This window comes from Neocloeon triangulifer, unplaced genomic scaffold (genome assembly GCF_031216515.1).
Source record: "Neocloeon triangulifer isolate White Clay Creek 2 clone unplaced genomic scaffold, ASM3121651v1 ptg000013l, whole genome shotgun sequence".
Lineage (NCBI taxonomy): Eukaryota > Metazoa > Arthropoda > Insecta > Ephemeroptera > Baetidae > Neocloeon > Neocloeon triangulifer.
The window spans coordinates 8,226,111-8,239,138 of NW_026775555.1; the positions used below are offsets into that span (position 1 = coordinate 8,226,111).

General features: G+C 37.3%; 4 protein-coding genes across 4 annotated transcripts; 3 read left to right on the plus strand and 1 right to left on the minus strand.

Moving 5' to 3' along the window:
- Nucleotides 1-124: 124 nt before the first annotated feature.
- LOC132199067 (protein orai-2-like) lies at nt 125-1,635 on the plus strand. Its single transcript, XM_059623455.1, has 2 exons — nt 125-243; nt 1,021-1,635. Exons 1-2 carry the CDS (start codon nt 241-243, stop codon nt 1,633-1,635), a joined length of 618 nt encoding a protein of 205 aa, XP_059479438.1. The 5' UTR covers nt 125-240.
- A 726-nt stretch (nt 1,636-2,361) lies between these two features.
- LOC132198934 (calcium release-activated calcium channel protein 1-like) lies at nt 2,362-3,234 on the plus strand. The gene is made up of 2 exons (XM_059623266.1): nt 2,362-2,500; nt 2,550-3,234. Exons 1-2 carry the CDS (start codon nt 2,498-2,500, stop codon nt 3,222-3,224), a joined length of 678 nt encoding a protein of 225 aa, XP_059479249.1. The 5' UTR covers nt 2,362-2,497; the 3' UTR covers nt 3,225-3,234.
- A 347-nt stretch (nt 3,235-3,581) lies between these two features.
- LOC132199004 (calcium release-activated calcium channel protein 1-like) lies at nt 3,582-5,597 on the plus strand. The gene is made up of 2 exons (XM_059623376.1): nt 3,582-3,729; nt 3,784-5,597. Exons 1-2 carry the CDS (start codon nt 3,607-3,609, stop codon nt 4,444-4,446), a joined length of 786 nt encoding a protein of 261 aa, XP_059479359.1. The 5' UTR covers nt 3,582-3,606; the 3' UTR covers nt 4,447-5,597.
- Nucleotides 4,473-7,100, minus strand: LOC132199003 (BTB/POZ domain-containing protein 2-like). Its single transcript, XM_059623375.1, has 5 exons — nt 6,931-7,100; nt 6,604-6,861; nt 5,914-6,485; nt 4,989-5,541; nt 4,473-4,931 (listed from the first exon to the last, which is right to left on the minus strand). The coding sequence occupies exons 1-5, from the start codon at nt 6,937-6,939 to the stop codon at nt 4,773-4,775; spliced, it is 1,551 nt and encodes a 516-aa protein (XP_059479358.1). The 5' UTR covers nt 6,940-7,100; the 3' UTR covers nt 4,473-4,772.
- Nucleotides 7,101-13,028: the final 5,928 nt, after the last annotated feature.

A 13,028-nucleotide genomic window follows, 5' to 3' on the forward strand; every position in this document is an offset into this window, starting at 1 on the left:
TCGTTTTTCCAACCCAATTTTTTTTATCGCCCATCGCTGATGCCTAACACGTCATTAGCTAATAGAGTCAAAAATTGAACGCAGTTTGTCCTCAGAATGGCTAGACAAAGGTCCCATTGTCAAAATAGTCGAGGTGAATTTCTTGGATCGCAGGAGGGTCTCGCCTGGCGCAATTTCCACGTCGGACGTGCAAAATTGGATAGCTCCACGTACAGCTCAATTATTCTTGCTGCCTTCGGAATGGTGAACAAATTCTGTTTGATAGATTTTTCTTAATTTTTATACATTCCAACATTTTTTGTCAGCTCAAAATAAGTGAATCATCTCTTTTTGTCTTAATTCAAATAGTGTCAATATAAGTTAAGATTGATGCTCAGCTTTGATGAAAAAAGAATTATAGTCAATTTTTTATTCTAATTCTGCCTTGTAAGATTGAATTTTGAAGTTATATTAAAAATATAATATTAAATTGTATTAATAAAATAATCTATTGCAAATTTATTTATGACATTTTTTTCATCTTAAAAATAAACTTCCTTGTGGATGATACCGATGGAATTAATATTTAACCTTTCATATTTAACTAATATTATAAAATAATTTTTTTAGTTCTTTTTGAATGGCAAAAGTATTAAATTGAAAAAAAGCAACGTGATCTCTGATTTGTTTGCCCATAGCATGCTAAAATGGTAAAAAAAAAATAGTCGCAATGTGAGTCATATTTACACTTTCTTTACTCTACTAACAAAAAGTATACTCATTTGATGGTTTTAAATCCATTTTAAGCAGCAGAAAATGTCAAATTAAATTTAGCGCTGTTCTATTTGCCTCTTGGGTAACTTTAAAACCCTCTTTTAGTTTGTAATTTTTGACAGTGGAAAATTTTTCTGAAAGAAAATTACTTGCCAAAAGCGATCTATGGGAAACTATTTTATTAAAATTATGAAATTTGATTTTCTGGAATTTTTAGATCCGTTTGATTTATGAATTGTTTTCATTAATATTTTGATTTGTCTGCAGGACGTAATGTCCGCCTACGCCTTCACTTATCCGTCAAACGTCCCTTCCTGGCTGATGACCCTTCTCTCGGTCAACACCGTCGCGGTCATAGCGATGCACTGCCTGGCCTTTATCATCGGCACGTGGCTCTCCCCATACATGCACGCCACCACCAAAGAGTACCACCCGCCCTCGGAAGGTCCCCTCGAGAAAGTGCCGAATTTTTTGCCGCACGCCAGGTTCAAGGGTTACATTCGCTTGAGCCACCGAATTTCGCACGTCGGCGGCCTCTTCGTTTTTCTCGTCGAGATCGTTTTGATCGCGTGGGTCAAGTTTTGGGACGTGTCGCTCAAGGCCTGCGTCGCCAGCACGGTCATCATGCTGCCGTTCATGATGGCCTTCGTGTTTTTCTGGTGGTACTTCCACTTCAGCTACAACACGCAAATCTACCTCAACAGAATTGAAGTCATCGATAATGTGGAATTGCTTTACAATCAAATGAAACGCGACGCTTGCACTTATGCGTGTTCCAATGAGAATTTGGACCAAATTTCTAATAGGAGGATTAGTACTGCGGGTGATTCCTACAACTGCACAAGGAGGAGATCATTGCCAACTAAATATCCTAGCATGTAAAAATTTAATCACTTGCGGTGGCTGTTATTAATACCTAAATTTTGAATAAAACTGACATTTTGTTATTTAATTTCTGTTAAAAATTGCACATTAAAGAGAGATAGAAATGAAATATTGATTCAAAATGTTTTTTTTTTATATATATATAACAGATTAAGATTTGGCTTTTTTAGTTGATTTGTGTTTATGGAAACACAATGTTCTTAGTTTTCCATCCGCAGTGAATAAATCTGCAAGCTTATTAGCTTTAAAAAAAAAATTAGTACTTATTCATAATTTTACCCGATTTAACCAAAAGATTTTGCTTGCCTTGAAACTTGAACAAAAATTGGTGGGACAAAATTCATTAAAATAAATAAATTAATAGCAAATAATTGATGTAATTATTTAATTTTTTTCTCCGATTGTACCCAAAATTTGTTTGGAAAATCAAGAGCAAAAACGGATCTTATAATTATTATAAAATCAGATTTGGTTATAAAACCTCAATTTTCACAATGGATCGTGCAGACATTTGATGTTTATAGTTTTTTAATATATTATATTGGTCAGGCAGAAGTTACGTATTTTTTTTTGTATGGTGTTTACTTCAGAAAAACCCAGTAACTTATCACATTCAAGAACTGCGGGGTTTCGGCGCGCTATATATTTCTTAATTTTTTTTTGCTGATAAAAACATTTTGAGTATTTGAGTCCCTGCTCAGTTTAAATAGTCACTAAGTTAATGGCAAACGTAAGTTCTTGTTCACACTCTTCAAAAATTTTGGAAACCAAAGAGGGCATACAATGGCGTAATTTCCACTACGGACATGCAAAACTTGAAAGCACGACCAGATCTTCGATATTTTTGGCTGCTTTCGGAATGGTATATATTTGAAATTTTAGATTTGATTTTTTACATTGATTTAATTTAGGAAATCATGACGTCCTTCCAATTCACTCAGCCTTCTCACGCGCCATCCTGGATAACATCGCTTCTCTCGGTGAACACCGTCGTTTTGATCGCAATGAACTCGTTCGCCTTTGTCATCGGCACCTGTTTGCTGCCCCACTTGAAGGCCGTCAATGAAGAGTACGTCGCGCCTCAAGAGGGCCAAACAAAAATGAACGCCGTGCCCTCGTTTTCACCACACGAGCAGTTGTCCGGGTTCATCAGGACAAGCCAAAGAATTTCCCACGTCTTCGGCCTGTTCGTTTTCCTCCTCGAAGTGCCACTGGTGATTTGGGTCAAATTATGGGACCTTTCGCAAAACGCGTGCATCGCCAGCACGGCGGTCATGGTGCCCTTCATGGTCATTTTTGCCACTTTTGTATGGTTTTTCAACTTCGGTTATAAAACGCAAATGTACAAAAACAGGCAAACTGTGATCGACGAAGTTGAAAACCAGTACAAGAGCAGGTCGCGGGAATCTTTGGAAATGACTGATATTTTTTGCGAAGAGCATCATTTTCCTGAAATTAACGTGTCTCAAAGGCACAGCCTGGATGCCAATTTCAGGCCTGGCAGCAACCCACACCATTTGAGAGAACATAGTTTTCACAGACACAGCATGTCTCATTTATGTGAAACTGCAGAGGTTATTGAATAATAAAGTTTAATGACGATTTTATGTTTAAAATAAACTGGTTTTATTTTGACTTCGATCCATATAATTTTTTAGGTGTAAAAAAGTCGTGCGTATATTTAAAAAAAAACTTATTTCCACACTTCCTTAGAGACGATAATATTGAAAAATCCGAAAAAAATAATTACATGTATTGATTTATATGAGGTAAAATTAAGAATAATGCTATTGTATTATTTAAAAAAAAATTTAAATTTTTATGCAATTTCATGTTTGTCAATAAGCGGATAAAAACTTATCACATTTTCAAACCTACACAGGGTTTGAAACGCTTGCTCAATCACCCTGCCGATAAGTTAAAGCATTTCAGTTCCTCTTTGTGCAGATACCAGTCAACAAAAAAGTAATGCCAAATTCTTTGAAAATTCTCGAAACCAAAGAGGGAATACAATGGCGGAATTTCCACTACGCACACGCAAAGCTGCAAATGACGACCAGAACTTCAACATTTTTGGTTGCTTTTGGAACGGTATATTTTTTATAAATCATTAAATTTAATGTTTTACAGGCATATTCATTTCAGGGAATCCTGACGTCATATCAATTCAACAGCCCCACTGCAGTACCTTCCTTCGTAGTTTCGCTTCTTTCGGTGAACTCAGTCATTCTGATCGCCTTGCATGCGTTCTCTGTTATCATCGGCACGTGTTTGCTGCCCAACTTTCAAGTTGCCAAGGAAGAGTATGTCGCGCCTCAAGAGGGCCAAACCAAAATGAACGCCGTGCCCTCGTTTTCACCACACGAACAGTACTCGAGGTTCATCAAGGCAAGCCAAAGAATTTCCAACGTCTTCGGCCTGTTAATTTTCCTCCTCGAAGTACCACTGGTGGCGTGGGTCAAATTCTGGGACGTTTCGCAAACCGCATGCATCGCCTGCACGGCGATTACGATTCCCATCATGGCCCTTTTTGTAATTTTTGTCTGGTATTTTAATTTCAAGTACAAAACGCACATCTACCATACCAGGCAAATTTTGATTGACGAGGTTGAAGAAGAGTACAAGAGCAGGTCACAAGAGTCGCTACATGTGATCCATAATTTCAACCAAGTGCACCAAATGCCCAAAATTGTGTCACGAAGGCACAGCCTGGATGCCAATTTCAGGCCGGGCAGCCCTCCGTGCCATTTGGAAATGAAGTTTCACTCACAGCCAAGTCTCACCCTTGAAACCGTGTTTGAGGAATAACAAAAAGAATAAATTCAAGCAACATGTTCATATAATATCTGGTTATATTTTTAATGCCTCGGAGATAAAACTAATCAATTCAGTTAGTAAAATTAATTTAGAATGCACGCTTTTCAAGCAATTGGAAAATGAAATGCCTGCTTAAAAATATAAACTCTAAATGCCAGAATGCAATATGCCGACAACCACCTCGAGTGCTGAATAATTTCAGAGAAATGTACAAAATAAACCATCTGGGAAAATAATGCAATTATAAATAGGTTTCACAGCAATACTTTTCTTAACTAAACCCCAACAAGTTGGAAATTGCATCGATTACAACCTGTTCAGAAGCAGAAAATGATCTCTGGGATTTGGCCGTCCTCGACGGAGGTGCCATTGTTGTTACCTGCGGCGTAGGAAAAGTTGAAAGTGACCTTGCTTCCCGACGGACAGTCCAAAGTGACCTTCCGCATTCCTTTGCTGCCGTAATGAGAATCAGGCCCCTGAGAAATTATATTTTTTCATAAAATTTCAAATCATTATTCAAACCGCACCCATACCTTGATGGTGACTGAGGCAATGTAGCTATTGTTGGCCATGATCTCAACAGGCTGTTTGAAGGTCACACGGAATGTGTTGTTGAAGCCGTCGGTGCTGTAGCTGATGTGGTTCGAGGCGATCACCCGGCCAGAAACTGTGTGGATGATCTCGATGGTGGCCGAGTAGTCGGCAGGGCCGTGGATGGACCCGTAAAGACCGAAACCTATGACGTAGATCTTCTTGTCGACGGTGAATCGAACTCGATCACTGGTGCCCGAGTAGCCCCAGCGCGTTTCAACCTCCTTGAAGCGGTTGATGGTCAACTCCTTGCCCAGGTTGCAGCAGCGGGGAGCGTCGAGGAAGTTGATGGCTGGTTTCGGGTTGACGGTGAAGTAGAGAAAAAGGGAGACGAGTTCTCGGTCGGATAAAAGACCTGATTGGGCTGGCCCTTGAGCGAATTCCTCTACGCTCATCAGGGGAAAGCGGACAAGCAGGACGGCGCGTCCCAGAACTGAACGCTGATGCTCAGGGGTGGCTGGAAGATTTTGACGGGCGCACTCTGCTTCGGACCATCTGGAAAAAAGGGATTTTAACCAATTTTATTGCTTCCTATTTTTATATAAATAAAATCTGACTAATAAAAATAGTTTAATATCAGCTTAGTCTTGTTGTAGTTTAATAATGAAAAAGTAATTGATATATTTAATATTTAATTCAAATTTTGGAAAATCCAAAATATCCGTTTGCATTTTTTTTTTAAATTTTCACTTTAGAAAAATTTCATAATTATTTTCATTATATCTTTAAATCCACAAAATCAAGTTTTTACCTTTTTTTGCTCAAATTTACTTTTTATAATGATAAATAAAATTGACAACGTATGTAAAAGGAGATTTTCTCTGCCAAAATTTTATATTAAATCAAACAATTAATTAATTAATGTACCTGACAACAGCCTGGAAGAGGTTGATCTCCCTGATGCGCAGGGTGTCCCTCTCCAGGACAGCTGTGAGAGAATCAATGTCGATGTCAGTGAAGCCGTCAGCGCTGAGGGCCTCGGCAGTGTTGGTGTCGATGGTCTCGAGACAGAGAGCGGCCAGCTGTGGCTCATCGAACAACCTGGCTTGGGTGAGCAGCATGAACGCGTTGTCCGACTGCAGATTGCGCTTGAGGAACTCGACGCAGTGCTGCTCGAGGGCGGGCACCGCGTACTTCTTGGCCGTGTACAAAGTGGTCATGACCGTCTCGGGCCCGATGTTGACCTCGTCCGAGTAGAGGAACTGCAGCAGCGCCAGAAAGGAGGAGGGCTCGACGTCGGGCAGTTCAACTTCGTCCGCCTGCAGGGCCAGGGTGCCGTTGAACATGGCGTCGAACACGGAACTTCCCACGGACAGGACAAACTTGTGAGCCGGAATCCTCTGCCGCTGGTCACCGCGGCCCACCATGAAGTGCACGTCCGAGAGGATTTCATTGTTGAAGAGGAAGGCAAAGCGCTCTTTGACTGTTGTTTTTGTTGCCTGAAAACAAAAATCCAAAATTAATGAAAATTAAAATCAGTTAAAAAATAAATTTGAAATTTTGACTATATTTTAGAAAATTATTAAATTAATCATTTGAATCTTGATTCAAATTTACCTGCCAGTTATTGTAAACGTCATCCTGCGATCCTTGCGATCCCTGCGGCGAAGGGCCGGGGGAGATGTTGCGTCGGACGTGTTGTTCGTAGGGTTCGTCTTCCTCGAAGGGCGCGATGGCGTACGGGGCGTTGTGCGGAAGGTTGAGGTGCGGCGGCAGCATGTTCTGCGGCATCTCCTCCTCGATGCTGAGCACGGCCCTTATCTCTGCGGCCCCCAGCCGCCGGTTCAGCGAGTTGCTGCACGGCTCTTCCGAGTCCTGCAGACATTGGAAAAAAATAATTAATGAAAATCTCGCCCCATGTTTCCGGCCCACGTCGAAACTCACCTTTTCCATTTCACTCGTTTGGGCTCAACATCAATCGGCGGGACGTGCTCGCACACGTCTGAGAAAATTTTTTCTCAAACCGATTTGAGATTTTGAGAGAAAAAAGTCAAAATTCGGCGCAGATTTTTCTTCTGCTGACCCAGAATGTTTGTTTACGTGAGCGAGTTTCAGTTTTCACCCGCAGAGGCACTGATGGCGCAGGTGGAAATCCCGCAACCCGCAACACACGCTGAGAGCGAAAATTTTCATCGCGAATATAATTAATCATTTAAGCCGCCTCGTGCTTGTCCAGAGTGAAAAATTAGTTGTTTGTATAGGGATATTAAAATTCTAATCCAAATTTTTTTATTGGAAAAATGATGCTATTTAATAAATTATTAAAATCATTAATTACTGGTCAAGAATTGAAAGCGTGTTTTTAAATGCAAAGGGGCCAGAATTGAAATTGATATTTCGTTATTATTTTTTATAATGATTTTGCTCAGATATATAAGTGAAAACATCAATAATTTTAATTTCATTTTCTATTTCATTGGAAATACCGGGAAATACTTTGTTTTATCTTTTAGCTCAAATATACTTTTATGAATCAGTTCAAATGGAAATATATTTTATATTTTTATGTATTATTTATGTTCATCAAAATATGTCTTAGATTTATATTTTTTTTTTCAAATTCAATTTCAGTATTTCAGCCGTAATAACAAAAATACGGTCTCTAAGTGTTTTTTTTTTTTAATATGCTAAATTTCCCACTTTAAAAGTGATTCACCGCAGAGCTTTTTTCATGAACTTGATGTCGACCCCAATGTTGCTTACGCAAACCAACAGACTGACTGCATCGCAGAAACGTGACATATTAAGGGACACATAACCATAAAAATATAGATGCTTCTCGGCTCGAGTAATTAATCCCGATGAGGCGCAGTAATCAAACAACGCGTTCGTGATCAAATCAAGTCATTTTTGTTTTGTTTGCGCGGCCCATTATCGCAATGCAAATGCAGAAATCAACGGGGCATATTTTATTATTATTGTTGCATATCAAACGATGACTAAAGCAGATGGAGCAGACACAAGTATCTCCCGTTGATATTTATCCGCGCGGAAAATTCGTCACAATTCACGAGGACGCTTTTCTCGCAATAATGAACTGACCATTGAAGGGCGAAATCCCCTTCCGTCATTCGCCTGCCTGCCGGACGTTTACTCATGGCGAAATTAAAGTGAAGGGAGAGTTTGATGAAAAACCCACTCATGCACTTCGCGGAAAATCCAAAATAATGCTTGTTTGATTTCACTGAGATTGTGAGATTCACTCTTCAACTAATGCTTCAAAGTCTGCGATATAAATCAAACCTGTGAAATAGTTCAAAAGTGGGAAATTTTTTTAAATAAATTTTTTTATTTTCAACCAATTCTTGCTGATTTGATAAATGAAGCTTTCATTTCGTCTTAAGTAAGAGCAAAGCAAGAAACTCAGCTTGCGTTTTGTGAATTCAAGTGTTAAGGCAGCTCTTTCATATAATATTAAAGCTTTTCTTGTAGATATTAAAGCGGTTCGAGCTATGCTTTGATTATTTTCACAAATTTTAGCGCTTAGGATTGATAATTTTACTCTGAGAAAATTTGTTTTCTAAAAGTCTAATCAGATTTTTATAAATAAAACGTATAAATAACAATCAATACTAATTAATTCCTCTTGTCATTGAAAAAATTGTAAATACAAATAATTAAATTACAATTTTCCATCAATTACGCTACATTCTATAATGAGTTTATGTTTCCTAAAAATGTTAAACTAAACATCATTTTTGACGAATATATTTTTTGTTCTAAATCTTGTAAAATATTCAAAAATTGCATTATATTTAATGCAGAATGTATTTTCAGTTTATTATAATGAAAAAAGTTCTGAAGTACAAAACTTTGGCAATGTGGAAGATTTATTAAAAAAAAGACCCGAGGTCAAAAGAATCTGCCAGAGTGCATTTGCTAATAAATGAAAAAAAGTGTTAATCTTGGAGATCCTCTGCTGATAACTTGGTAATGCTTTTGTGTATCACAAAGAGAGCAGAATTTGTTCTCGGGGAACTTTGGCGAATGGGCCGAGCAAGGCGAAGTTGCGCGTTGTGGCGAGAGTGTGTTTTGTGTGTGAGAGAGAAAAGTGCGTAAATATTCATGGAGCGTGACGGCGGTCCTTGTGGTGTGGCCGCGCCGTAATTAAAGAGTGTTGTTCTTATCTCTGGTGTATCCATTCACCTTTTGGTCACACGAGAGCCTGCCTAATTCCGTCACACATACGCACACCGACAAAAGCGACAGGCAGGTCCTGGAGCGCGAGAGAGATTAGGCCCGCACGACGGCGCGCGTCATCAGAACCATTTTTCCGCCGAAAAGCTCCTTTGTGGTGCCGCATCAGGACGTACCTCCACCGCCTCTCTACCAGCATCGAAATGTGCTTAATAAGCAATGCTTTTGTTTGTTTCCAGAAATTAATTTCATTATCATCAATCTAGAAATCTATAAATTTATTTAAGCATTTAATTTTTTAGCCATTATATCCGTATAAGTTGTCTGCAACCCGCACAACAAACACTCCAAAATTTAGATGAGAATTATTCCAACTTATTATTTGTCAATCAAAAGTTTCTAGATCAAAAATTTTTTACTAAAATTTTAAATTATTTTATTTAAATTTTTGGAAGGAAATTTATTTATAACATTAATTATTAAAAATTAGTGCTTAACAAAACAGTTAGTTTTATTTTTAACAAAAAAATTTAACGCATGCCAAGTTAAAACTTTAAAAGCAATTTCGCTATAGAGTGAGATTTGAAACGATTGACGAATAAAGTTTATAATGGAAATTTCCCGGTGCTCATTTTTACAAGGTAAAGCAAAACGTGGTTTGTTACAAAAATGAAGTCAAAGTGACGCGCATTAACAAATGTATTGGGAAAACAGTGCTTTCCCTCTCTTTTGTCGGTTGGATTTTGCATAAGCTTCCTGTTTGCACAGCGCCCACATTAGGTAGGCCATCCGTGAGTCCGTTCCGCACAGGTGCTAAATTATTCAAAATGTTGTGATGTGTGGTCAATATCCGTCGTTGTCCGTGTTTCACTTCACAAGACACGCAAACTGCACATAAAAAAACTATAAAAAACGAAAGTGAATTTAAAAATAAATATTCTTGCTTTCGTACCAAGGTCTAGAAAAACTTAAAGAGTTGGTGTAGCTTAAGTACATTTTAAGCATGGATTGAGCAAATTAAAGCTGATTTTTTTCTATACAGAATTCCTTTTTGAACTTATTTTAGGAATGTTCCAACTGAAAATTAAATTTTTTTTAATATTTTACATTTCAAATTTTCAAAAAAAAAAAAAAAAAATAATAATAATAATAATAATCACCCATGAATGGGCGCTTTTACATGAATATAATATATTCATGAAAAAGCGCAACAAATAACCGTTTTTCTGCCATAGAGAAATACAAAAAAACTTTTTAAATGGAAAAAAATTTGTTGGCTTCTTTGCTTGAAATGGAAAACGAATAAAAGCGGGCGCAAAATATGTGCCTATTCTAGAATGCAGATCGTTTTGACATGGCTTCTATCCTATTATATTTGAGTTTGACGAAAAATGTGCACCAAAAACACATAGAGTCTCAACCTTTTTGGTCAAATCGTTACTTAATTTCTATTGTATTTATAAGCCACATCGTCAAGACTTTGGAAGATTTTTATACTTGAAAACTGTTAGAAACTTTTTTTTATTATTTTCTTTACCAACAGTTTAAATCCGTCTTCATAAGTCAGCTTACTCGCAGCAACAGGAAGAGCGTAGTTTGCAAAAACATTTAAACTAATCGATGCGTGCGCGAGATAATTTGCAAGGAGGGCTGCTTGTGGTGGCGCTAAAGTGTGTGTGCGGTCGACGCCGGGGCGGCTAATCAGATTTAGGACGCGCGCGGCACTGAGCAAATAATTATACCAAGATGGTGACGCGGCCGAGGCTGCTTTAATTTTGCACACTCCACTCGACAGCCACCACGACGGTGCGGCTTGTCGTTTTTTCATTTTGGCCTGCGCTGGGAAAACAAACGCTTGCGGGGGCCGCTTTTTCGGGAGAGCAAACACGCAAAAAGCTCAAAGAGCTGACGACAGGAAAGGGATGTTGAAACACGCGAAATAGCCTACGAGTTTTGAGTGACAGGGGAATTTTAAATGGAGAAAAATTGGTGGTATAATAATGAAAACTAATGGGACTGTCGGGCCAGGGTTGAATGCAATATAATCTCATCTGATATTTCTTCAAAATCATTATTAAATGCGCCAAAAATAAATTAACTTTAAATTCTCAACCATTTCACACAAATAATAAAGAAGAATAAAGAAAAATAAAGAAATGAAAAAAAGATAAGAAAAATAAAAATAGCCTAATCATAATTATTCTTGTTAATTTTGTTTCTTTATTCACATTGATGCAATAAATTGTTTAAATACAATTGTTGTAAACAATTTATTTACCAAAATGAATTGCTAGACAAATCAATACCAACCTATAGCAAGTTATTTTCTAAAACTTTCTATGTCAAAAGACCCCATCCTCCATAATGAGCCTAATTCTGAATGAGTCATTCATTACCGTCAGTTTTTCAGTTTTATTTCATCTTCCTGCAAAATTAGAAAATACCAGCAAATAGCTATGCTTGATTAATAAATTTCAATTAACTCTCATAAAAATAATAATAAATCTAGGCACTATCAATACATGTCGTAAATTCAACAAGATTTTTTATTTTTGTCTTACTCTGACATTAAAAAATATTTTCGGCTTTTTTAGTCTTGGAATTTCAAATAGTAAGACAAAATCTGAGAAAATAACCAACCATTGATAATCTATATCCGTTCATTACACCACTTCTTTAAGAATTAAAGATTTATTTCATATCAGGGTACTTTCTTGGAAAAACATCTTTCTCGCCGGTGAAAATCCAGTTCAATTTTTTTATTGTTTAATTAACCAATCGAGAAAAAAAAACACGGATTCAATGTCTTAATTGGAATAAAATAAAATCAATATTTGAATTGAGTGAGAGTAATAAAATTGTAATCTGCAACAGTAGCAAGTTAATTAAGCATCTCAAACTCCCTTTAAATCTGTTTGAAAGCTCCCTGCTTTTGCAGGCGAAATACCCCCACATATTTGTCGCATGAATGAGCAAAGTTTGTCGCAATTGAGCGAAGTAGAGGCCAAACTAGAAGTTGCATTTGAAACAAATTGGTCCTTTTCACTCGCACACCTCATTAGAATGTGAAATGTGCGTCAGTAGCTCTCTAGGCTCTTGATTTCCGCAGAATCCCGACTTGCCTGGATTCTCGGGCTGGTGCGCATTTTGCAAATAATTTAGGGCCTCCTTTTCAACCCTGGAGGAAGAATGTTTGATGCAATTACCGCTTCTCCTTCCGAGCGCCTTTCCAGCTCATTAATGTGGGCCGCAATCAGATTGTGTGTGTGAATGACGTCCGTCTGACAACGCCAGTTTGAGCTCTCTGAATTATTTATCACAATTTGACAGACTGCAGGAAAATTCCTGCGTATAATACGCCATTGCCTAATTTGAATTTCGCATTGATCGAAAGACTCATTTTTTTTTTTGCCATTTTTTATATTCCCACGCGAGGCAAAGGGCTAAAATGAGGCGCTGTAATAAAAAAACACCTTTGCTTTTCACTAAAATAAAAACATGCAAGGAAATATGGGTAAAATTATAATCTACATTGAAATCTTGTTGGAAAACCAAACGAAATTTAGAATTTAATGAAATCAAAAACTGAAATATGGAAGATACGAATTGAAGACTCAATTTTTTATGCTACAAACGTTTTAAATGTTGCTTTAATTATGATAATCTTTTCATTATCAAATATTTATTAAACACACGTGTGCACAACATACAATACCAATATATAAATATATTTTAGGTAATTTAAGTTTCTGTCTGATACATCATACTTCATTCTTAGAAGCTGCTTTTTTTTATAAACTACTAAACTTTTGAAAAGTTTATTATGTTTTTATTTAAATAAATAA